Consider the following 26725-nt stretch of genomic DNA (forward strand, 5'->3'; position numbering starts at 1 on the left):
AAATCATCAACCCACCAACTGGTTAATGTAAAAGGGTTCCTCGGCTCAGCCCAGCCCAGCCATCCTTGACAATATAATAGTTTACAACCAACATGTTGTAGTTGTTTAGATATGGAGGGAGCATCTACAGAATTAACCAGCCAAGTATTGTGCTCCACACAGTACAGGAGTGATGACTATTAACAGCCTGGATGGAGGGGACAACTTTCTTTTCTTTATCATAAAACTATTTTATTATTTTCCGGTTACATGTAAAGATAGTTTTCAACATTTGTTTTCATAAGATTTTTAGTTCCAAGTTTTTCTCCCTCCCTTCCCTCCCCCCTTCCCAAGACAGAAAGCAATCCTATATAGGATATATATGAACAATCACATTAAATTTATTTCTGCATTAGTCGTATTGTGAAAGAAGAATCAGAACTCAAGGGGAAAACCTCAAAAAGGAAAAAAAAAAAACAGCCAAAAAGTAGAAAGAGTATGGTTCAATCCACATCCAGAAGGGGACAACTTTCTAATGTGAATTGAGTAGGTTCTCCTTGATTTTCAATTGATTTCTTCTTTGGAAAAAGAGAAACTAGCTCCATGGACCTTGAAGGCTAGCACAGATAACGTAAAACATCAATTCATCCTCAGTAAAGGAATTGAGGAACAGCCTTGGATCCTTGCAAGAAGGAACATGATTGGGAGCATGTGATCAGGCTCAACAAGCAGTAGTGGATAAGGCTTCAAGATCCAGGTCTTCTGGAGCCTCTCTTGATTCTGTTCCCCTCCTTTCCATTCAGCCATGAAACTGATTACCACTTGGTCTTGCTCTTTCCTTCTTCCTTGCATTGAGCAGAGGAAGAGAAGCTTGGCCTTGCTCTCATGCTCTTTGATTGACTAGGAGAGTAGATCTCTCTCGCTCTCTCTTTCTCCTCTTCTCTAGGACAGAGCAATAGGGAGAACAGTGGCTGTTAACAATTAACAATCTCTGTAGGCAAAAGTAGACAGGTTACTCTTGCTGTGGGCTAAGCATCAGCCAGCAAGTTTTCCCTTTGTTTTCTCTTTTCCTCTTTCTCAACAAAGAGTTGGAGAGATCATGTGGTTACACATGTGTAGAAAGGCCCCACTGTGCCCAGAACATGTATTGCTTTTTAATCTATTGTGATACTTTTTCCAGAAATAAGTCTGTTATTTTTAGAATTAGGCTTAAGGGTTCTATTTCATTATGTAGGAATCATTTTTTAAAAAACATATCTACATGTTTGTACTGAGCTAGAAAACTCCAGTGTTACTGCATGTGCCTGACAGGCTTTCACTTATAATGGTCATACTTTTGTGGACAGATGTTCAATTGTTGAACTAATATTTTTTCCTATAACATATTAAATGATTTTATTGGCAAAACTGTGTCCTTATTTTACAGTGCTCTCATGGCCAGTACCCAGAAGATTTCCAAATTATTGACTCCCAACATATTTGGTGTTACAAGCAAGTATCTACTATCTGTTGCATTGTATACTGTAAAATACTATATATAATATGTGGCATTATTCCTTTGAATATTCAACTTCTATTACCAAAGGGAAAAAAACTGCCTGATCCTATTGGCTTCATAGAATTTTTATCATACTTTTAAAGAACAATTAGTACCAATATTACACAAATAATTTTCAAAAATAAAGAAAGCAGGGGGAAGCTAGGTGACACAATGGATAAAGCACTGGCCTTGGATTCAGGAGGACCTGAATTCAAATCCAACTTCAGACACTTGACACCAGCTGTGTGATCCTGGGCACGTCACTTAACCCTCATTGTCCCACCCAAAAAAAAAAAATTAAGAAAGCACTCTACTAGATTCCTTTTATCAGACAAAGATAGTCTTAATTCCTAAAACACAGAAGGACAAATCAAAGAACCATAGACCAATATATCATTAAAGAACAACAATTCAAAAATCCTGTCAAATGGACTACAGCAATTTATCAAAGAAATAATTCATTATGACCAAGTTGGGTATATTCCAACAGGAAAACAATATAATTCTTATTTAAAATAACCACGTTTGTCTCAATAGATGTAGAAGTACAACATTTATGCTAAAAACCTTACAAAGTATAGGTGCAGAGGGATGTTTTTTAATATCATAAAAAATATCTAAAAGCAAAAGCATCATATGCAATGTGGCTACACTAGCAGCTATCCAAATAAATATAGCAGTAAAGCAAAGATATCCACCCTCCTCATTATTTGACATAGTTCTAGAAATGCTAGCCATAGCAATAAGACATAAAAAGCATAAAGATAGGCAAAGAGAAGATAAAATCACCCCTATTTGCTGATGTGATGGTTTAGTTAGAAAATAGTAATGAACAAAGATACTAATTGAGATAATTAACTTCAACAAAGTAGCAGATTACAAAAAAAAATCCCATGAAAATCAAGAGCATTTCTATATAATAAAATCTAAAAGCAATAAGAAGGGAAATACCATTCAACATAACTAAAAATGCATAAAATATCTAGGGATCAATCACCAAAGTATACAAAATACTGGGATAGATTCTATTGCAAAATGCTCTTTAAGTATAGAACAGTTTAAATAATTGCAGTGCAAGGGCCAAACTCAGTATGGGGAGAGTCAATTGGGCAGCTCGCTGTAATGTTGGGGTTTAGAAAATAATGGGGGACCTCTAGGTCCAGAGTTTCCCCTTGTCCAAACTGCCTTTTTCAGTTATATGTCTCCCAGACTAATAAGAAAGGAGATTAACAGCCTCTTTTCCACAAACAAATCAGGTTTTATTAATGGTAACAAAATTTACAACACAAGTGGAGTTAATAAAGCTAGGTAAAATGAGAAAGGGGATAGAGATAGTTAGAATCTAATTCTCCAGGGTAAAAAGGCCCCCAGGTACCTTGAATAAGCTCTACTTCCTCAGCTACTCAGAACAGCTTTGGCCTGGCAAAAACTAACTCAAACAATAAACTTGTTTCCAACTCAGCTGGCTTAACGAGCCAGCCTCATTGGAAGGAACACAAACTCAACACCACCTGGAATCTGTAGTTCTAAGGAGAATCAGCTTTACAGTCTCTCCTGGTTAGGTCCAAAGATCAAACTCATACCAGCTCTTCTCTCCCTCTTCCTTAACCGTCTCTCTCTGAGAGTCTCTCCTACCCCCTTCCTGCCTCTCTCACAGGAAGGGTGGTTCTATATCAATGCTGAGTCTCCAATTGGTTTAACATTCCCCCTGGGCTGTCCCCATTATAATTTGGCCAGGCCTATGTGGGCGTGGGGGAACTCCTAGGTGGGGGTTAGGTACTTAGTTAGATACTTTGACTCAATAAATGTTCTTTGTGTTGTTTGTTCCATAATCTCTTAAAGTACACACCCATCTTCTCTTAGGTTTTTAAAGCTTGCATCTTTTCTGTCTGACCATGATGAAGCAAAGATGGGGTTATAAAAACCCCAAATCACAATTAATTCCTTACAGTAGTAATATGCAGTGCTTATGCCTAGGCCACACCAACATAATAAAAATAACAATACCAAAAAAGTTAATTTATTATTTTAATACTTTACCAATCAAACTGTCAGAAGGATACTTTTGTTGAGCTAATAATTTTTCCTACAGCCCATTAAATATCTTTACTGGGCAAAAAAGTGCCTTTATTTTGTGACACTCTTATGGTTAGTAGCCAAAAGATTCCAAAAGTATGAATTCCCAACATATTTGGTGTTACAGAACATGATACAATCATGAAAAAATTCATTTGGAGAAAGGCTCTTGAATATCAAAAGAAATAATGTAAAGAAGTAGGGTTGAAAATCATACTTCTAGACCTGACTATATGATAAAGCAGCAGTCATCAAACCATATGGTATTGGTTAAAAATAGAAGTAGATTAGTGGAACAGACTAGACCAGAGATTGGCAAACTACCACCTGAAGGGCCAAATCTAGCCCTAGATAAGAATATTTTTAGATAAAAGTTTTATTATATTTTAAAATCTAAAAACCTTTCTTAACTAGAGGAATATACAAAAACAGGCAACACTGGCCCTCCACTGTTAGTTTGCTGACCCCCCCCCCCCAACTAGCTACAGAAGATGCAGAAAAAATGGAACTCAATAACTCTTGTTGGATAAACAGGAAAACAAAGATTACTTAGGAAAAATTCCTTATCTGCTAAAATTAGAAAGCAGTCTGGCAGAAATTAGGCTTGGACTAATATCTCATGCCACATTCCATAATAAATTAAAAATGTATACATACCCTTAATATTAAAGATCATGTCATATAAATTTAGAGGTAGATCACATTGAGATGTATTCTTAATTCAACAAAAGAAAAAAGAAATTACAAAAGTTAAAACAGGTAACTCTACATGAAACTACAAAGCTGCAAAAGGAAAGCAGTCAAATGAGGGAAAAATCTTTATAACAAATTTCTCAGATAACTGCTTGTTATCTAAGATAAAGACAACTAATTGTTAACATATAAGACCAAAAGCTATTCCCCAGTAGTCAAAGGATATGAACAAATAGTTCCTAAAAGAATTAAAAACTATTACCAAGCATTTGAAAGATTGTTCCAAATCACTAATAAGAGAAACAAAAAGCAAAGCAACCCAGAAATGTCATTTTATACCCCATTAAAAAGATGGGAAGTCATCGTTGGAGGGTTTGTTGGAAGACAGGCACATTAGTGCATTGATGGTGGAGCACGACTATTTAGGAAAGCAATTTTGAATTATGAAAATAAAGTGACTAAAATATCCATACTCTTTGACCCAGAGATCAAAATAATCACCAGTATTTATATAGCACTTTAAGGTTTGCAAAAATACTTTTTGAATATTATCTAATTGTAACCTCAAAACATCCCAGGACGTAGATGCTATTATCATCATTTTTTACACATGAGAAATCTGAGACAGATAAAGGTTAAGTGATTTGCCCAGGGTCACTTAGCAGCTGAATGGTTGGATCTGAACGAAAGTCTTCCAGACTCTGTGTCCAATGCTCTATCCACTGCACCACCCTGCTGACTCTCAAAGATTCTATAACTTAACTTATACCCCAAGAAGAGTATTGATAATAATAATAATAATTTTAAAATCACTTTACAACTTCACCAAGCGTACATTAATGTCTCACTCTTGGTGAAGTTGCAAACTGATTCAAACATTCTGTGGAGCAATTTGTAATTATGGCCAAAGGGCTGTAAAACCAATACATACTCTTTGACCTAGTAATACCACTACTAGGCCAGTATCCCAAAAAGAGATAAAAACCAAAAAGTTGAATTCGAAATGGAGGAAATGCCCATCAATTGGAGAATAGCTGAACAAATTGTAGGACGAGATTATGATGGAACACTATTGTGCTATAAGAAATGATGAGCAGGATGCTATCAGAAAAACCTGGAAAGACTTACATGAACTGATGAAAAGTGAAATGTACTGTATACAAAGTAACAGCAACATTGTAAGATGATTAGCTGTGAATGACTTGGCTATTTTCAGCATTGCAATGATCCAAGACAACTCTGAAGGACTTATGAAAAATGCAATCCATTTCCAGAGAAATGAATTGAGAACTGATGGTGTGTGAATACAAATTGAAACAATTTTTTTTTTAGTTCCTTAAGGTTTTTTTGTCTTGTTTTCTTTCACAACCTGACTAATGTGGAAATGTTTTGCATGACTACACATGTATAAGATATATTGAATTGCTTGCTTTCTTAGTGGTGGGGGATGGAGGGGCTGGGGAGGAAGGAAGAGAATATGGAACACAAAGCTTTAAAAATCAAAGTTAAAAATTGTTTTTACATGTAATTTTGGAAAAAATAAAATTCTGGATAATAATAATTTTTAAAGTCCCCATATACACCAGGATATTTATAACAAAACTTTTTATGGTAGCAAAGAAGTAGAAACAAGGTAGATGCCCACTGACTGGGGAACTGCTACACAAACTATGGTATTGGAATGTAATGGAATATTGCTGTGTGGTAAGAAATGATGACTATGATAAATACAAAGAAGCATGAAAAGATTTACAGGATCTGATGCAGAGTGAAGCAGAGTCAAGAAAACATATACAATGACTATGACAATGTAAATGAAAAGGATCGAGAAATAATCAAAAGTAAATATTGCAAAATTACCAAAAACAGGACATAGTTTCAGCAGAATCAGACCTTAAACTACGTTATAAGGTGAGAGCATTATTGAAGTATAAAATGGATAATTTCGACTATTTTAAATTAAAATTTTATTGTATGAATAAAGCCTACGAGGCCAAAAATAGAAAGAAGGCAGCAAGCTGGAGACACTTTCATGGACAATCTCTCAGATAGGATGTGATTGGGTTAGAATAATGCTGTGATATAGATGATGAGATGGATGACTTGGAAAGGTATGGAAAGACTTGGACTTACGAAAGAAGATGCTGTTCACCATCAGAGAAACAGATGAGTGAAAATAAGCATAGTACAGTCTTACATATACGTGTATGAGTATAGATGTGTATATGTGTGTGTATAGATATCTATGTACATGTATATATCCATGCTTAATTGCAGTCTTCTTTGGGGTGGGGAGGGAGGGGGGAAGATAATAAAGTAAAAAGTACACAGCAGAGAACAAAAGAAAACCAACAAGGAAGCAAAGCTAGGCAGATTTAAAAACAATGTGTAGTAATTATATAGGTTTTCTTGAAATGGAAATTTATTGTTTTATATTGAATCCTCTCCTATGTCCTGCTGTGTACATGGCGACAGGTTTGGGGTGGTTTTTTTTTCATTTTGTATTTGTAGAATTTTTTTTTAAATTTACAAAAATAAAATTACAAAGAAAAGGCCTGGCTCCAAAGAAGAGATAAGATATCCATAGCCCAGTCCTTTGCAGAGGTAGCAAGGTATTTTTAGATTTTTATGTATTAATTGGTTTTGCTGGTTAAAAAAATTTTTTTTCCTTTAAAAAATATTTAGGGGGGCTTTCTACAAGAGAAGTGGAGAAATTTGGTGATGTTAAAAAAATTTCAATAAAATTTATTTTTAAAATATTCAAATTCCACTAAAATCCTACTGCAATGCCTCCTTGTCAATTAACTAATAAAAAAGCCCTTATTAAGTGCTCCCTTTATGGATCAGATACAAATAGAAAAGACAATGCCATTGGGACACTGGCTCTGGAGTAGGGGTCATGATCAGCTGGCCTGTGTCTAGAATTCACTTGCTCTGCCTATTTTCTTTCCAGGCTCAGCTCTGGTGTCCCCACCTAAGTGAAGCCTTCCCTGCCTCCCCACCCTGGTTGTTATTGCTCTCTTCCTCTTCAATTTACCTTTTGCAGTACTTGTGAACCTGTAAGCTCAGAGAAGGCAGGGATCGTTGTTTTGTGCTTTGTATCTCAGCGCCTCACACATAGTAGGTACCCAGTAAGTACATTTGTTGATCTGAGCACTGAGGTAAAATCTCTACTAGGGAGTAGATCTGCATCCCTGGAGAGAGTGCCTAGATCAAGAACTCAACCATTCTTTAAGATTTGCAGCAAATAGTATCACTAATAAGCCTTGAAGCAGCTGCTGCTCAAAGCACCCCCTCAACATTCTACTACATGTGCATATGTGAGACACACTCACCTCATTACACTGGGTGTTCCAAAAGTCTTAGTGGATTTTTAAGCTATTAAACCTTAAAGTGAATGTGTAACCTATCAAAGCTTAAAACAGCACCAAGACTTTGGGAACAGCTTGTATATGTGAAATGTAGGGCTGCAAGGGACCTCAGTGGTCATCCAGTCTAATCCTGTTTACTGATGAGGAAACTGAAACCCAGATAAGTTAAGTGCCTTGGCCATGATCACACAGATGCCAATTGAGATTCAAACCAGGTGTTCTCACTCAAAATTCAACATCCTACCCCCTACATCACTCTGGCAAATTATCTTATTTGCTATGTCCTTTTCTGTCCATGTACATATCAGATTTTCTGCCTTCAAAATATATGTAGTGATTATCAGGGTCTGTTGTTCTGATTCTTTATAATATTTTACATATTTTTCCATGTTTGTCATGTTTTATGGAGCAATAATGATAATACATTGAATTCACTACAACCATTTTCCCCAACCACTGGACTTGTCTGTTTTTGTTTTTGTTTTTTTTTTTATCACAAATAAAGCTACTGTGAATGTTTTTTTTTCATAGAGAGGTAATCATTCTGGCAATGGGATCACCAGGCCAAATAGTAGAACCAGTTTTGTAACCTATCGGTCTATGGTCAAGATTACCTTTCAGAAAACTGCATCACAGCACAGTTCCTCAAGGCAAGAGCTGTCCCTATTTCTTACAACCTGGCTAATACACAATTTTGTTGTATTTAACTCTGCCAACTCTCTGGGTAGGAAGTTACATCTGATTACTGATCAAATTGAAATTTATTATGGTGTACAATATAGGTCAATTTTATTTATTTTTTTTTGCTACAGTGTTATCCATATTTTTGTAACAAATTTTACTGAATTTCTTTCCCCAATTTTAGGGTTTTTGGAAATAATTTTGGTTTTAATGGATTCCCTAAATTCATCCCACTTATCTAGGGATAGAGAATTCTTAGAGTAGGAAACTCTCCCTAACAATTTAGGTTGCCACCTTCTCTTCAATTTATGGTCTTAGAAAGCTGCCTATAGCTGAGAGGTTGCGATTTGCTTAGGGTCACATGGCCAGTACACACTACTCAAGAGGTGGTACTTTACACTCGGGTTTTTCTGTCTTAAGGCTATCTCTTTATTTACTATGCCCTGCTGCCTCTCTCCCACTGATCTATTTTCCTATCTTTTGTAATGAAGCACTAGATAGTTTGATAAACAGTTCTTTGGCAATTGAGAGGCAATGTGGCCTAGTTGACAGAGGGCTGAACATACAATCAGGAAGAGTCCAATTCAAATCCTGCTTCTGGAACAGTTTGTGCCAATTATTTAATCCGACTAAGCCTCAGGCAACTAAGACTTATCTAATAGGTTTTAAATGGCATGAATTGATGAAATCTTCAATCCATACATTTTTTTGGGTGGAGAAAGAGCACAAGTCCCCTTTTTGGCACTGTTTTCAGAGCTCCTCTTGATATTTTAAATTTGTTTTTCCTTATAAATTGTTATAGTTTTATCCCATTCTATCAAATCACCTGTCAGCATTTTGACTGGTACTGAAACTATTGGTAAAATTTGATACTTATCAACCTGGCATGATGCATATAATGTCCCTTGTTTAATTGGTTCTTCATTTCCATAAAAATTATAATTTTCTTTGCATAGGCTCATTGTGTATCAAGGCAACTGATTTTGCACATAGAAGGAATACACTTGGAATTTAAATTCCATTGATTTCTCCTGATTTTTGTTAGTCACAAATAAAAATGCAAATTATTTTTGTAAATCTGACAGCATTCACCTCCTGAATACCTTCTTGTTCTCAAAGGAATCGGGCACGTTTTTCTCTTTTGTTTTTAATTAAAGGGCAAGACCCTGGTGAAAATTAACATGGAAAATTTCTTTTTTTTTGGTGAGGCAATTGGGGTTAAGTGACTTGCCCAGGGTCACACAGCTAGTAAGTGTTAAGTGTCTGAGGCTGCATTTGAACTCAGGTCCTACTGAATCAGGGCTGGTGCTCTATCCACTGTGCCACCTAGCTGCCCCTAACATGGAACATTTCTGAAAAGAATCACCCTCACTCTCCTTTTCTCAAACATTTGAGTCTGCTCCCCCAGCAATTCTTTGGGGGGAAGGCAGAATGAAGCAAACAACAAAATTTTCCTGGTTTAAAGCTAGAAAGGTCCTCAGAAATAATCTATTTTAAGCTTCCAACAAGAAGCAGGAACCCCATTTGCAACGTACCTGACAGATAAATCATTCAATACTTCAGGAATGATGGAGAACTTATTCCTAGGCAAGGCAGTTGATAAAGCAACATAGCTCTCTTAGACTAAACCAAAATATGCTTCCATTTAACTTCTATCTTCCATAGGTCTTAAGATCACCCTCTGGAGCTACAAAGAATGACAGTTATTCAAATATCTTAAGATAACATATCAGGTCAGTGTAGAAATCTCCCCAGCTACCTTTGTTTGTACTTCTACCACTGAGCATAGTGCAGGGACTTATATGACTCACTGTTGATTTGACTTGGCATGCCAACCATTTCTAGACCATCTCAATGTCTAAAAAAATATTCTGAATATAAAACAATTTTATTTCTGTATTTTTTTGTAAAATTTTATATAAAGCAGCTTTTTTTTCTTTATGAAGAACTAAAGCATAACATGTTGTAATGACTTTTACAACACAAAATTCTCCTTTTGTATCACTTATAAAACATGTTTATTGTAATTTAGAGTTGTGCCTCTTTAAATATAATTTTAAAACCACTAAAATCAATGAAAAGTCTGGTTTTAATGAAACAACAATAATTGCAGAAATAGCAATAAAGGTTACCATTTTCAGAGAAAGAAAACTACTGGTATAAAGAGCAAGAAGAAATTAGCCTCTATGGATTTTTTTTCTTCTTCCCTTTAGTGGGCTTGGCAAATAAGCTAGGGTCTATCTGTTCCTTTGCTAGTCCTCTGACAGAGAAGAGCCTTGCTGCTCTTTCCTGTAAGGTGCCTCCACACTTAAGTCCCAGTGCCATTAGTTCCAATTTAAGCTTCTCCAAACCCAACACTTCCATTTCTTCAACTGAGTTGAATGCCAGAAGATCTATAGGTTCTTGAAGATCCTAAAAGAAACAGAAACAAGAAGATAGTGATTCAAATGCCCAAGTTCCTGTGAATCAGTTTCTTTTCTCAACTACAAAACATCCATTTTATAGACTTTCCATCTAATTTCTATTTTCTATTTTCTCACAGAAAACTTTCACTGAGACTAAGAATTTTTTATAACCTATAATCATAAATAAACACCACTTTAAAAAAAAACTGTACTAAAGAGGACAAGCAGGCATTTTAAGTATGTAAGATCACTCAGCTCAATCTTTTCTCCCCTCTTATCCACTAAAAATGCCGCATGACTGGTATCTAGAATAAAAATGGCATCTCAATGAAACCTTTGCTGATTTCAACTTATCAACTCTAATCATAGAGCTGCAGATTCCACCTAGGGCTCAGCAAAATCAAATACTATCCAACTTCTCTCCAGCCCTGGTACCTCTGTAGACAAACAACAAATTAATCAAAACAAAATATTCCTAATGGTGGCAGGTAGGCTAAGAAGAGATTAACTTTGAACAAGAATAATGTTTTCCTTTAACAAGTTGAAATGATAAAGTCCTAGGGACAGATTGCTCATTTCTTTTTCATATTTCCAAAGACCACACAATAAATTAAAAATACTACATCATTTTTGGAATGCCATTCAAAAAGTAAGGAACTCAAGATAGAACCTATTACAGATTTTTTCTTAATATAAGGAATAAGCTTCCTTATATGTTTGATTATCCTTTTCTTTTTTTTTTTTTGCAGGGCAATGAGGGTTAAGTGACTTGCCCAGGGTCACACAGCTACTAAGTGTCAAGTGTCTGAGGCCAGATTTGAACTCAGGTCCTCCTGAATCCAGGGCCAGTGCTCTGTCCACTGCACCACCTAGCTGCCCCTAAATGTCATTTATTGATTTATTTTACTTTTTTGGTGAGGCAACTGGGGTTAAGTGATTTGCCCAGGGTCACACAGCCAGTAAGTATCAAGTGTCTGAGGTCAATTTGAACTCAGGTCCTCCTGACTCCAGGACCGGTGCTCTATCCACTGTGCCATCTAGCTGCCCTATTATCAACTGTGATATTCCAAAAGGAAACTTGGTAGGGAAATAAGATTATTCTTGCCTACAAATAACTCAGTGAGAATTCAAGAAGTAGTAACTGGCTGGACTGATCAAAGCCAGCTTCATTATTTGTGTAATGATTTCACTAAGAATGCTCTAAGCAATTTTAGAAAGTTTCATGTGATGTCTTGCATGCAAGCTGTTCTTTTATAAAATCAACGATGCAATTATGTAAAATGAAACCAAAGAAGTTCATACTGTTGGCTCAGATTTTATCTGTTCTATCTAGAAACCTGTTAAACCAAAGTATGACCTTTGAAAGGTTTTCCTAAAATCTAGCCAAGGAAGACAACTGAAGGTATAACTCTGGACACCAAAACTAAACAATTGTAAAATGAAAATTATGTTATCATTATAAGGCAGAATACTGGGTCACTAAAGATTGATGACTACTCATTCATAAAGAGGGCTCTCTTCTCCCGGAGAGCTTTTTCACACATTCCAATTGTAGAAAGAATGAATCATTACTGCTTAAGACAAGACATTCACTATCCAATACACGAGCGCCACCTAGTGACAAAGTGTCAGAAATTTCCAGCACTCTGTAATGGAAGAGACCTAAAGAAATAGCCAAAGCCTATGATCACACTACCTGAAATTCTGAACAAGTGAGCCTTTTCATTAAGTGGCTTATGACAAAAAGGAGCAAAAAAAATACAGTAAGAAATCACATTTCTTATTACTATAAATGTGAGAAGATGGATTTCTAAGAAACCTACCCTAAGAAGATGACTTACTTTGTTTCCTGTCAGGCTTCCCTCCGGTTTATCAAGTGGCATCTTTTCTGCGACTCCTTCAGGCGCTCCTTTGGTTTCTTCTTCCTTGTCTTGTGCTGTATTTGTTTCTTCTTCCTTTCCTGCCACACATGCTTCCTTCTCTGCATTGATCTCTCTCTCCACTTCCATCTCTTCTGTCTTCTCCAGTACCTGCTTCTCTGTGGGCTTCTCGACCAGCTCACCACACCCTTCCACTGGGGTGACAGTCTCAGAGTTAATGGCAGGTACCTGTGGCTTTTCTGATACACTCACACCTACAGAATCCTTACAACTCCTGGAAAATTCTGCTGATTTATCAACATTTTCAGTATGGCCATTTGGTGAGTGGAAGCTCATTCCTGAAGTGCTGGGGATTTCTTCATTATCCCCATCATCTGAACTCCCAGCATCTTCTAATCCTTCCATGCCCATCCTGTCAGAAAAGAAACAATATGATTTACAGCTACTGGTTTTGAAAGACAGTACTATTTATTTGTCCAAGAGAAAGAGTATGACAAAAAAGAGTTTAACAGAAGAAGTAAGAGAATTTTAAGGATATACATGAAGGGGAAGGAAGGGGGCAAACTACATATACGAAATGGTATAAAAGATCCAGAAACTGGAAAGTACCCTTGCATCATAATGAATCTTGATTTTTAGTAAATTATCTTTTAACGCATTCATTTAATTTGTAAAAGTTTTTTATTCTGAATTGATCTCAATCCTAGGAAATTAGATAAAGCCACAATTAAAAGGAAATGTCAAAGATGTATTTTTTAAATGGAAAGGAACTTTTCTCTCCCTCTCACTTTCTCCTTTTTCCATTAGAAAAAGAAAGAAAACACTCTTGCAACAAATATGTATAAACAAGCAAAATAAATTCCAAAAATATATGCTTCATTTTGCACCCTGAGTCTGTCAGGAAATGTTTAGCATGCTTCATCATTGGTCCCCTGAAATTGTGGTTAATCACTGAATTGATTAGTATTCTCAAGTCTTTCAAATTGTCTTTCTTTATAGTATTGTTATAGTATAAATTGTTCTCTTGGTTCCGTTCATTTCATTCTGCATCAGTTCATACCAGTCTTCCCACATTTCTCTGAAACTAGACTATAATAATTTCACTTTATAATTTGTTCAGCCATGCTGCTACTGATAAGCACCCTTTTAGTTTTCAGTTCTTAGCCACCAAAAAAAAAAAAGAGCTGCTATAAAAACTTTTATTCTTGAGCTCTTTTCCTGTTTTATCTCTCTGGTGTAAAGACCAAGTAGAGGTATCGATAGGTCAAAAGGAATGCAGTTTAGTTTGGGGGCTTAGTTACAAATCAACTAGACAAATTCAGAGCTTCGCAGCAGCAAATCAATGTATCCATTTTTCAACAATCTGACAGTTCCTCCAACATGCCATTTTCTGTTTTTATCAACTCTGCTAATCTGAAGTGTGTGAGGTGGTACCTCAGAAGTGCTTTATTTTGCATTTCTCTAATTATTAGTGATTTGGAGCGTTTTTTTCAAGTGGTTATGATGGCTTGGATTTCTTTCTTAGAAAATAGCTTCTTCATATCCTTGAACTGTTTCTCAATTAGGCACTTACTCTTTTTTTCTCTCAGAATAATAATAACAAGAAGGAAAAGCAAAGGTAGGTGAACACAAAGAATAATATAAACAAGTAATCAATCTATTGGACAGTGTACAAAGCTGACCTCTCCCATAGCTAAAGAGCCATGAAAATAAAGATGTTCACTCTTCTGTGATTTTTTTCACCCTGATTAAGAGAAAAATAACGGGGCAGCTAGGTGGCGCAGTGGATAAAGTACCGGCCCTGGATTCAGGAGGACCTGAGTTCAAATCCGGCCTCAGACACTTGACACTTACTAGCTGTGTGACCCTGGGCAAGTTACTTAACCCCAACTGCCTCAACAAAAAAAAAAAAAAAGAGAGAGAGAGAGAGAAAAATAACTTTGTTGATTCTGTTTCTGTAACAATCTATAGGGGAAGCTAGGTGGTGCAGTGGATTGAACAAAAGTCCTGGATTCAGGAGGACCTGAGTTCAAATTCAGCCTCAGACACTTAACACTTACTAGCTGTGTGACCCTGGGCAAGTCACTTACCCCCAATTGCCTCAACCCCCTCCCCCCCCCAAAAAAAAACCCAATCTATAGTAGCAGTATTTCAGCCATCATTATTAAATTAAACAAAGTGGAAAGTATTTCAATTTAAAGGTTATGACAGCTGTGGAAAGGTTTCTAGGATTCAGAACAAAGAGATAATATAATGTAACTTCTCCACGTTATTGATAAAGAAACTGAGGCGCTGGGAGGTGATATAACAAAGTCAAGACATATGATGAATGCCAGAATTCAAACCTCAGTCCTTTAATTTCAAATTCCAACACCTTTCCCATTACACTATTTTTTAGCACCCATTTCAATATCTTATAAATTTTTTTACATAAGGCTAACAGGTAGGTCCAGTCATTTGTTTAATAGTTTAAGTCTTGAAATATTGTAACAAGTATTATGTAACTTACCAAAAGCATTTCCTTTTCTTTGATTTGATTCCACCACTTATCTCAGGTTCATTAGTTCGTTTCCTACTGTCATTAATCTCGGGTGACACCATCTTGCTTGAGGCAGCTTGCATACCTGACCAGAAAATCGAACAATTTAGCTTTTCATTATCAAAATCATTTATGAAAGTTATCAACTAAAAAGCTACATGCATGCATGCACACACACACACACACACACACACACACACACACACACACACACACACACACACACCCCTTAGGATCCAACTTGCTTAAGACTTCATATTTTTTTTATGATTAACATGTGAGCCATTACTTACTACATTCTACTAGATTTTAACTGGAAACTCTCTATAATCACATTTAGCCAAAAGCATTAAGGTTCTGATGAAGTTAAAAACAAATAACCTTTTTCCGTTCTCTTGAAAACCAGTTCAATTTAAGTATAAAATTATTCATAGGAAGCACAAAATTCATTGAGAATCCAAATCAATGTAATTCAAAGATTTATTATGTGCCTCATTATTAAGTGTCATTTATTAAGGCACTGTGTTTAGTACTGACGACATGGAACTAGTTTGATATAGACCTTGTTCTTGGAACTGACAATCTAATAGGGGAAATGCAAACAAAGGGTCCTATTGGTGGTGTCAAATTCAAATAGAACCAGATTCCCCTAAGGGTGGCACGTGACGCATTATTTAGGTTGTATTGTATTCTTTTTTTCCATTTTGTTAAGCATTTCCCAATTCTATTTTAATCTGGTGGTGGGATAGAGGAAGGGTACTCAAGAGCTTTGCAGGCAGGCCAAGAGTTTGACAACTATAGCCTAAAGAAAGGGTGATCAGTATCAGATTACCTGATGTCTAGGAGAGGAAGGAGGGAGAAAAATCTGAAATTGGAAAGCTTGTATGAACAAATGTTGAGAACTATTTTTACATGAAACTGGAAAAAAATAAAATACTTTTATCAGAAAAAAATAAAGGGTGATCAGCTATTTGAAAGGAAAGAGATAACTTTCACCTGGGATGGGGGAATGAATGGTACACTTAATTTGGGCCTCTCAAGAAAGGAATTACTTTAGCCAATGTGTCTAAACTATAGCTAAACTGTTTGAAAAAGACTGTCATGGTACTGTGGGTAAACAGCTGGTCTCAAGGTCAACAAGACCTGGTTTACCACCTCTGATGGATGCATGCTGTCTGGGTAAAGTCACAGACTAAGGGGCAGAGCAATGTCCGATCTGCCTCAGTATCGGGAACTTCCATACTCAAGTCCAGACAAAAACAGCAGCCAGTTTGGCCAGCTCTTGTCCCTCCTACCTTTGAGGACGGAATCCTCCAATCGCTCGGCCATCTCGTGACACTGCTGCTGGTAGTCAGGATTGGTAAAGTGGTGCTTTGGCTCCACCAGCTTCCGCTGCAGCCTTTCCAGGCGTCTCTGCTCCTTTTCTGCTTCTCGCTCGGCTTGCTGTTTTACCCATTCAGCCATTCTGCAAGGGGAAAATCAACAGGCACAACTGCCTTTAACTTACTTATATGGCATAGGATAAGTAGCAACAGGACAATGGAATGAGGGATTCAAGAGAAGAAGAGAAACTGGGGTTAATTGTCTGAGAAAGTACTGAATGTAGAGGCTCTGACTGGAGGTCTCAATGATGGTAGGGAACAGGTTTAGGAAGCGATGAGACAGAGGAAGAAGTAGAATGACAGAAATTATGGTCAGATAGAGGACTGTCAGAGTTCCTAATTAGATACTTGTGGGTCATGTTGAGAACTAATGTGTTCCCATTTCTATGGGATTGAGGTAGAGGGAAGGAGTTGGTCATGGGATTTAAGGAGGTTGAAGAACTAAGAAATTGGGGAGTTTGAGGATGCACCTGTGTGAATATTAAAGACACTTAGTAAAATGGCAAGATTTGAAGAGCCACCATAATTTGAATGGAGTAGAAAATTTAGATTTCAGGAGATTTAAATCCTGGGTTGGTGTGTACACTAAAGGACAATTAAGTGTGCCCAGAAAAACTATCCACTTCCAGCAAGTAAAGCCACAAGTGAATCACAGGCAGATAAAAGGAAGGGGAAGGAAGGGGGCAAACTACATGTATTTTTGATGACATATGACTTCCTGACAAATATATTACAGTTCTGTGGGCATCAACAGAAGTGAGTTATGCTTGACTGCTTTGGTAGGCCAAAAAACTTGTATTGAGTAAAGCTGTACAAAATGCATCCATGGAATCATGGCAAGGGATGGGGAGGGGTAGCAATGGAGAAGATGTTTGAAATCACTGGAGATATTGTATGTCAAATACTGCCAGGAAAATGAAACTATTTGATGTATACAATCAAGACTACTGACTAGTTAGGGCAAAGGTCAAAAATTCAACACTAAATCTGAAGAAGAATCTTGAATAATGAATAATGAAAGACATAGATTATAGCTACTTTTTAAAGAAGTTTAATTTATATTAAGCAAGTGCCACAAAAAAAGCCAAAAGGACTTTGCCAAAGTGAGAGCATGGCCGTCAAAAGCAAAACATTTCCAGAAGAGGAAGACGATGAAAGCCCCATGAAACAGCAAGAAGCCATAGAAGGGAAACCAAATGTTTACAGGAAGCTTGACTTTAAAACTAACAAAGCCACATTTGGTTTTTAGATCCAACTAAGCCATACTACCCCACAATTAAATGAAAAATATCAAACAGATAGATAATAGAACACATTTGCCAATGTTTCTATAGTAAGCTTAACATCAGTTACAGTGAAAATTATTACATTTGGGGGCAGCTAGGTGGTGCAGTGGATAGAGCACCGACCCTGGAGTCAGGAGTACCTGAGTTCAAATCTGACCTCAGACACTTAACACTTACTAGCTGTGTGACCCTGGGCAAGTCACTTAACCCCAATTGCCTCACTTAAAAAAAAAGAAAAAGAAAAAAAAGAATTTTGGGGCAGCTAGGTGGTGCAGTAGATAAAGCACCAGCCCTGGATTCAGGAAGACCTGAGTTCAAATCCAGCCTTAGACACTTGACACTAGCTGTGTGACCCTGGGCAAGTCACTTAACCCTCATTGCCCCACAAAAAAAACAAACAAAAAAACAAACAAACAAAAAAAATATTACATTTGGACTCAACACCTCAGATCCCAATCTGCTATATGAGGATGTGGAAATGATACTTAGGAAGATGGAGATAATGACTAGACAGAAAAAAATCCATGTGTCTATAAGCAAAACAATTTTGAAAGCGCTAGAAAGGTCAAATTTTCAAGACTTCTCAAAGACAGAGAACAACTGGGGGGGGGCGGGGAGAGAGACACACAGATACTATAATTATCCCCCCCAAAAGGAACTGAGAGGCCATCAACAATGACCAACCTATACGCCTACTTTCTCCTCTCTGTAAAATACCTATGGAAATGATCTAAATGATTATCTAGGAAATCTTTAATGAAAATACAAGAAAATAGGCATTCTCCCTGACAAGTTTCTTTTTCTTTTTTTTAGAAAGATGTTTATTTCCTTTTTTTTTTTAGTGAGGCAATTGGGGTTAAGTGACTTGCCCAGGGTCACACAGCTACTAAGTATTAAGTGTCTGAGGCCAGATTTGAACTCAGGTACTCCTGACTCCAGGGTTGGTGCTCTATCCACTGCACCACCTAGCTGCCCCCCTGACAGTTTCTTTATCTTCAAACATTCCCCTCTTCTGAACTTCCCTATTACTATTTCTTTTTTGTGGGTCAATGGGGATTAAGAGACTTGCCCAGGGTCACACAGCTAGTAAGTGTCAAGTGTCTGAGGCCCGATTTGAACTCAAGTCCTCCCAAATCCAGGCTGGTGCTTTATCCACTGCACCACCTAGCTGCCCTCCTATTACTATTAAAGGTACCACCATCCTCACAGTTACCCAAGCTTCAAACCAAGGTGTCATCCTCAACTCTCTACTCTCTCTCTCTTTTTTTTTTTTTTTGGGGTGGGGTGGGGTGGAGAGAATGAGGGTTAAGTGACTTGCCCAAGGTCACACAGCTAGTAAGTGTCAAGTGTTGGAGGCTGGATTTGAACTCAGGTCCTCCTGAATCCAGGGCCAGTGCTTTACCCACCTAGCTGTCCCTCTCTACTCTCTCTTACCTCCCATATCCAATCTGTTGTCAAGGCCTGTCAATCTTACCTTCATAAGATCTCTAATAGGTGCCCTCTTCTCAACTTTGCCTCCTTAAAGAGATAGATGATGGTATGTACAGTAGACAGAGTACTGTGTCTGAAGCCAGAAAAATCTGAGTTCAAATATGGCCTCAGATGTTTACTAAATGTATGATCCTGGGCAAGTCACTTAACCTGTTTGCCTCAGTTTCCTTAACCATAAAATGGGGATAACAGAGATAATAACACCCACCTTTCAGGGTTGTTGTAAGAATCAAGTGAAATCATATTTGTAAAAAGCACTTAGCCCAGTGCCTGGCACATAGGAGGAGCTATATAAATGCTTATTCCATTCCCCTCGCCCTCTTTTTTTTTTAAATAAATTTTTTCTGATAAAAGTATTTTATTATTTTCCAGTTACACATAGAGATAGTTTTCAACATTTGTTTACATAAGATTTCAAATTTCAAATTTTCCCCTCGACCTCTTTTGACACTCCCACCCCTGTGGTATCATCACCTCCTCCCTGGATTAATACAACAATCTGGAGCAGCAGGTAACACAGTGGATAAAGCACTGGCCCTGGATTCAGGAAGACCTAAATTCAAATCCAGCCTCCAACACTTGACACTTACTAGCTGTGTGACCCTGGGCAAGCCACTACTTAACCCTCATTACCCTGCAGAAAAACAAAACAAAAAATACAACAGCTTGCTTCTTTGCCTCAAGTCTCTCACCACTCCAGTCTATCCTTCACTCAGCTGTCAAACTGAGCTCCCCAAAACACAGGTCATCCCCTCCTCCCTCATTTAATAAACTCCAGTATCTCTTTATTATCTCCAAGATCACACATTAAATCCTCTGGTATTCAAAGCCCTTCATAACTTGGCCTCCTCTAACCTTTCCAGTCTTCTTAAAACTTCACCTTGCAATCCAATGACAGTGGTCTCATTACTGTTCCTTGAATATGATGCTCCATTCTGAGACTCTGGGCATTTTTCACTGGCTTTCCCCCATGCCTGTCATCGCACCTCCTGGCTACTTCAAGCCCCAGCTAAAATTCTCTGTCTTCTTTCCTAATCCCCCTTAATGCTAGTGCTTTCCCTCTGTTGATTATCTCCAACTTATCCTGTATGTAACTTGTACAGTAGTTTTCATGTTGCCTCCCCTGTAGAGCATGAGCTCCTTAGAGAAGCAACTGCTTTTTGTCTTTCTTTGTATTCCCAATAGTTAGCACAGTACCTAGTAGTACATAGTACACAGTAGGCAATTAATAGGCATTGAATGACCACTTCAGGGAATTAGCAAATCACAAACTCAGTATAAGCCAGCAAAACGATGACAGTAAAAATGTAATGTTGAGCTACATTAAGAGAGATGGCACACTTCCAGAATTAACAATGTCATGGTCCTATATTACTCCACCCTTGTCACACCACATCTGGAGAATTATGTTTACTTCTGGCCACATTTTAGGGAGAAAATTGGTAAAAAGGAAAGCATTCAGAGGAGAGCAACTGGGAAGGTAATGGGGTCTCAAGTTCATGCCATATGAGGATCAACTGAAAGAATTGGAGATGTTTAGGATAAAGAAAAAGAACTCTTAGGAGAGGCATGGCATCTGTCAATTATGTAATTCAGTAGCATCAAATTCAAAAAGTGCATAAGGATCCCTTCAGGTGCATACTGACCTAGAAAACCACATATTAACATTATCTATGCTTCTACTGTAGTTTTATATATTTTGTTAAATATTTCCCAATTATATTTTAATCTGGTTCCAGGGATATACCTGTTTGATACCTCCGATACAAATGACTGTCATTTGGAAGAGAAAGACTTGTTCTGGGGGGCTCCAGAGGGCAGAATTAGGTGCAATGGGTAGAGACTGCAGAGGTACCCTTTTGCTTAATACAAAGAAACTTCCCGTAACAATCCAAGAGTGAAATGGATTGCTTCAGAGGGTAGTCTGTGCCTTATCACTGAAGGGCTTTAAGTAGGATTCTCACTTATCAAGTATTTTGTGGAGCAGGGGTTCTTAACCAGGGAAACGTGAACTTGGTTTTTAAATATTCTGATAACAGTTTCAATTTAATTAGTTTCCTTCGTTATTCTATGTATTTTATTTTACACATTTAAAAAGTTATTCTGGGGGCAGCTAGGTGGTGCAGTGGATAGAGCACCAGACCTGGAGTCAGGAGGACCTGAGTTCAAATCCAGCCTCAGACACCTAACACTAGCTGTGTGACCCTGGGCAAGTCACTTAACTCCAATTGCCCCCCCCCCAAAAAAAGGTATTCTAAGAGGTTCGTAGACTTCACCACACTGTCAAAGGGAATCTTTGATTTCATTATTTTATGTCTATGACACAAAGTTAAGAAATAATTCCTATAGAGCCTGTCAAACAATAAGAAAATGTGGAATAGACAGTACAAATGGGCACTGGACTAGGCCTAGAGTTGAAAAGGAAGAGAGCTGGCTGGATTGTTTTCAGGAAATTACAAAACTCTTTACTCACTTCAAGCTTCCCATGAAAGCAAAGTCATTCAATATGGACATTTTTATCAGTGCTACAATATAGCAAGACACAAACCACTACTGCCTAACAACTAAGGATCAATGTCACACAGAGGACAAGGGACAGTCACAAAGCAGGTGCCAGTAAGCTGCAATATACAACCAATAAGCAAAGAACTTTGAAGAATATGGGTAAAGGATGTCATCCAAGAACTGTATAATAGAAAGAGATGGACTGATCATGTGGCAAGGGCAAGAGATGACAAGTTGACAGCCAGAATGCTCTAATTGGCATCCTCAGAACATCAGAAGTGAGGAAAGCCTCCAACATGATGGGTGGACTCCCTGTGGTGAACTTTTGAAGAAACATAAACAGGTTTCAAGCTGTAACATTGGTGGGAACTACTGAACTGATGAGATCACAGATTTGTGCGAGTACTTGCGTAAGCTAACTAAAGCTATGCTTCTAAGGATACCTTTCAGAGATGCTCAGGACATCAATGCTCCTAAATGCTTGGCCATCTTTAAAGGCAGTATGCAAATATAAATAAAGGATTCAAAGTGATCTTTGGCAGTGACCTGCAAGGTTGTTTAAGATTCTGTGGTACCTGAAAAGGCTAGCACATAGCCCCATAGCTGTTACTAGACAAGCAAACTAATCACTGTGTCAGATTCTCTACTTCTCACAAAGATAACAAAACTAGATTGTAGTTTGTAGGAAGCTTTTAAAAAAAAGGTTATCTTACGCCTTTTCATGGTTGACATCTCGAAGTCTCCTTCCACTGAGATCTCGACATGCTTCTCGATTAGTTGTCTTTTCTATCTGAGCACCAAGTGCTCGAAGCATAGATCCAAAACCTGAGGAAATGTGAAAAAATTTCAAATGAAGAACTGTTCAATAGATATACATTTGATTTTTTAATTTCCAAGTTTCAAAATTTAGCAACACTAAATAGATGCTATGCAAACACTAAATGGGGGTGGGGGCTCATTAATACATGATAATACTTTGTAGTTTCATCTAACGATTATAAAGCATTTTAATTGTACAAAAATTTCACCAGTAACCAATCTAAAGATTAAAGGCAATCTTGAAAATTTTGCAAAACAAATTAAGGTTTGGACCATCCCAAGCAACGTATATAAAAAGATCTGCAAACCACTTTTTCAACTAAATGGGTTTTTTTTGCCGTTTAGGTTCTTTCTTTTTCCTTATAGAAACAGTTCTCTCTCCCATAAAAGCACCTGTGCTCAGCTAAGATATTCCAAAAGCACAGGCAGCCAGCCAAGGATTTTGAGACAAACAGCTCTAGGAATCACTTAGTAGGAGGTTGCAGAGTATCTAAAGGAAATGTAATTTTAAGCTATAACTAGTTAGTCTAATGAGTTCCTCCTGTGGGATTCAAAGTGGTTAAATATTCCAAGTTGCTATTTCCTAGCTCTCCCAACATTTGAAGTTATCTAAGGTTCCAAACAGACGTTGGGTGTTACATCTAGACAAATCCTAGGAAGCATTTACATGCTGTGTTCACTTCCATAAATTATTCCCCCATCCCTTCTCAAATATTTTACTGTAGACAAATTATTCCTGCAAATCGAAACCATAAACATAATCTTTCTACTGACTCTTTGCCTCACTTTCATTTCCAGTCTTGAATATGAAACTGGAACTCTATTAGATCTCTAGCAACCAGCTGAAAAACTGGTAAGAGAAAACATTATGAAAATAGTTTTCTTTTTATTTTAAAGAAACTGTTTAATCTGTTACTTCTTTTCAACTCCTGTTTGAAGCTTCAACCAAAGCTTTCAGAGACCAGGGGTTGTCAGAACGCTAGAGAGGAAGTTGTTTGTTTTAGAAATTAAATAAAGGGAAAATATTTAAACAGGGCATGATATCTAGATGCATTACTCCCCCTGTTAATAACCAAACATTAATTACCTCCTTTTCCTCCACAGAGTCTGGGCTCCAAACTATAAACTGCTCCATATTGAACCACATCTTCAGTGTTAGTTAGTTGTCCATTACATTTCACATAGAAGCAATCCACTGGAATACCCTAGATACAATAAAAAGTTCTTTTTTAAAAAACCAAACATTCTTTAAAATTAGAGTGCAAATAAGATCAGGAAAATTCTAACTGTACATACACTGACTATATAGACAAACGAAGCTAAGTGTAGAAGAACTTCAAGGTAGACTTGGAAGGTGACACAAAGCAAATATATTTGTTGTTACCTTGTTCATTTGTTTGGCTTCATGTTGTTACATACTAAGGGCTTTATGTAAGATATCAGTCTTTATTTTATATGTTTTTTTGTTGATTAAATAGTTTAGTATAATGTGTAAAACAAGAAAAGAAACACATAATAGATACTGGATTATAGGTATAATTCAACTCAGATTCTTGGAGCATATTTTAAAAGACTCTCATACCCCTTCTAGATATAAAACTGGTACCTTCTGTGTAGCACAGCATCTGGCTTGGCCATACTAAGAAGTTTTAGGGCCAAAAACAAATTACACAGTGATTTCCATAAAATATTTTTATACCAGTGAAATCAAGCTAAAATGAATTATAAAGAGCCTTGAAGAGGGGAAAAACAAATCACAAAAAGGCAACATGAAGCCTAGGGTGGGGGAAAGTGGGATGGCAAAGGAGGGGTGCCTTAAGGAGCTTCAGAGATATATTACCATTTTTGCTGTTCTTTTTTAAAGCACCAGCTGGCTCTGCTAACTGTCTCCCTGAGTCACTGCCAATCACTGCAATAGCCCTGGCTCCCTAAAGCAGCAGGTTAGCTTCACTTGACAAATAACAATTTAGTACATTCTGGGAGCCTTCAGTGATAAAGTGAGGGGGAAGAAAAAAAGCATGAAAAGCTTTTCCTCATCATGAAAAGATCTTTATCACCTTACACCTGGACTACTGTCATAGCTTTCTAGTTGGTCTTCCTGTTTCAAGTCTACCCACTCCAATCCATCCTTTACTCAACTGTCAAACTGATCTTGCTAAAGTGCAAGCTGGATTATGTCACCACCCCATCATCATATTCCAAGTCAATAAACTCCAGGGTCTCCCTATTGCCCTCAGAATCAAATACAAAATCTATTGATTTTTAAAGATCTTCACAATCTGGTCCTTTCTGACCTATCCAGTTGTCTTGCACCTTACTCCTCTCCACACACTCTATGATCCAGTGATTCTGCCTTCTTTTTTGGTCCTTGAACAATACAGCCCATTTCCTGATTCTGGGCACTTTCACTGGCTGCCCCCATGCCTAGAATTCTCTCCCTCCTCATCTCTTTGTCTTGGTTTCAAGTCAAAGCTAAATCTCACTTTCTTTAAGAAGCCTTTCCCAGTCTTCCTTAACATCAATGCCTTCCCTTTGTTGATTATCTCCAATTTATCCTGTATATATCTCGTTGGTAGATAACTGTTTTAGAGCTATCTCCCCCATCAAACTGTTTTTGCCTTTCTTTGTATCCAAGGATTTAACACTGTGCCTGGCACACAGTGCACATTTAATAATACTTGCTGACTTCCTAAAAACAATTAGCCATTTCATAGATAAACACCTCCCCCAAAGGTTTTCTTTTTGTTGTTATTAAGAAGTTATTCTGTTTTGTTAGAAATGTATTGAAAGCCTTATTGTCCAAAACCTGACTACTTCATAAGATCATATATATCTAAAAAAGGAAGCAACCTTAGAGAACATTTAATCCAACCCCTTTATTCTACAAATGAGAAAGCTGGGTCCAGAGAGGTTAAGTGACTCGCCCAAGGTAACCACAGGTGGTAACCATCAGAGCTGGGATTCGAACCCGGGTCCTCAGATTTCAGTCAGTGCTCTTTCTCTTGTGCCATATAGCCTCCCTGGCAACTTTAAAGTTTATAGGGGAGTTTTGTAAACTCTTTCATCACTGTGGTGGTTCTGAAACATTAGAATATATGCGTTTAATTTTCTTAGCTCTGATTTAACTTTTTACTTTCTAAGGTCAAGAACTCATTCCCGCCCCGCCCATTCTGCATTAACTTATCGATTTAGAACTTGTACTTAAAGGATTAAGAGGTAGAGATTTCAGAAACCTGAAGATCCGACTCACTTTGGGAAGTGTTCTCTAATTCAGATGGTCACAGCTGAAAACAGGTCTGTTGACAGTTTGTAAAGTGGATTGTGTGTGGGAAGAAAAAAAGGGGAAGCTGCGAAACCAGAGTATTTGCAAACAGACATTTCCTCCTTATGGAAACAGTCCAAGTCTTCGAAAGCTTCCGTTGTGTTAGCGTTTGTTTAACGTGTGAACGCGAAAGGAAAATACAGCCAAAGGCGGAGGGGAAATGCTTCCCCGAACATCCCCCCGAACCAGAAGAGCCGTGCATCCAGGGCCACGTCAGCGCCCTCATCTCCTTGGCCTCCCCACGGGGTCCCAAACACCAGACCCTGGCCGTGGGGTTTACAACGGCGGGCACCGAGCAGCTGTGGGGAGGGGTCCCAGCTGACACCCGAGCATGGAAGCCTTGCGCGCTCCTGACCTCCGAGGACCTCAACTCACAGGTGAAATGCCAGGAGGGAGAGGATCCCCTACCGGCCTGACCCTTCAGGGTCCAGCCTGGCCCAGCCTAGTCCCGGGGACCTCAAGCAAGAGCCTCCGTCGCTCTCGCCTCTCCCCTCCCCTCCCCCCTCCCCCGCCCCTCTTCTCCCTCCCCCATCCAGACCCATGCCCCCTTACCCTGTGCCGGCAGTAAGAGCGGATGAAGTCCCGTACCGGACCTCGAGCCGAAGACCACGGCACTGCCCAGCATTCGGAGCCGGGACCGCAGACCAACACGGGCTGCACAGCCGCCATCTTCTCGAGCCAGGATCTAGACAGCTAAGCGCGACACGGCAACCGCGTCTGGCGCGTCTTGATGACACCCAAAGCGGCCCTTCCCCG

The 26725-nt window shown here is 38.1% G+C and overlaps 1 protein-coding gene across 2 annotated transcripts; it reads right to left on the reverse strand.

The window, feature by feature from the left end:
• Window positions 1-390: 390 nt before the first annotated feature.
• SDE2 (SDE2 telomere maintenance homolog) lies at window positions 391-26679 on the reverse strand. Of its 2 annotated transcripts, XR_006356402.1 has the most exons (9): window positions 26522-26679; window positions 23735-23852; window positions 22542-22653; window positions 16460-16629; window positions 15135-15249; window positions 12587-13037; window positions 9876-10752; window positions 4253-4310; window positions 391-921 (listed from the first exon to the last, which is right to left on the reverse strand). XR_006356402.1 is itself a non-coding variant. In XM_044004521.1 (7 exons), the coding sequence occupies exons 1-7, from the start codon at window positions 26636-26638 to the stop codon at window positions 10525-10527; spliced, it is 1311 nt and encodes a 436-aa protein (XP_043860456.1). In that variant the 5' UTR covers window positions 26639-26662; the 3' UTR covers window positions 5819-10524. The 2 variants fall into 2 exon arrangements, 1 of the variants encoding a protein (XP_043860456.1); XM_044004521.1 differs by lacking the exons at window positions 391-921; window positions 4253-4310 and having other exon boundaries at window positions 5819-10752; window positions 26522-26662.
• Window positions 26680-26725: the final 46 nt, after the last annotated feature.

This window comes from Dromiciops gliroides, chromosome 4 (genome assembly GCF_019393635.1).
Source record: "Dromiciops gliroides isolate mDroGli1 chromosome 4, mDroGli1.pri, whole genome shotgun sequence".
Lineage (NCBI taxonomy): Eukaryota > Metazoa > Chordata > Mammalia > Microbiotheria > Microbiotheriidae > Dromiciops > Dromiciops gliroides.

Bases quoted from the DNA above. Each gene is read 5' to 3' on its own strand.
- SDE2 (XM_044004521.1), bottom strand. From the start codon at position 26,638: ATGGCGGCTGTGCAGCCCGTGTTGGTCTGCGGTCCCGGCTCCGAATGC. The intron at 23,853-26,521 runs GTAAGGGGGCAT...TATTGTATCTAG, and splicing joins GCTCTTACTGCCGGCACAGG to GGTATTCCAGTGGATTGCTT. The intron at 15,250-16,459 runs GTAGGAGGGACA...TTTTCTGGTCAG, and splicing joins GGAGGATTCCGTCCTCAAAG to GTATGCAAGCTGCCTCAAGC.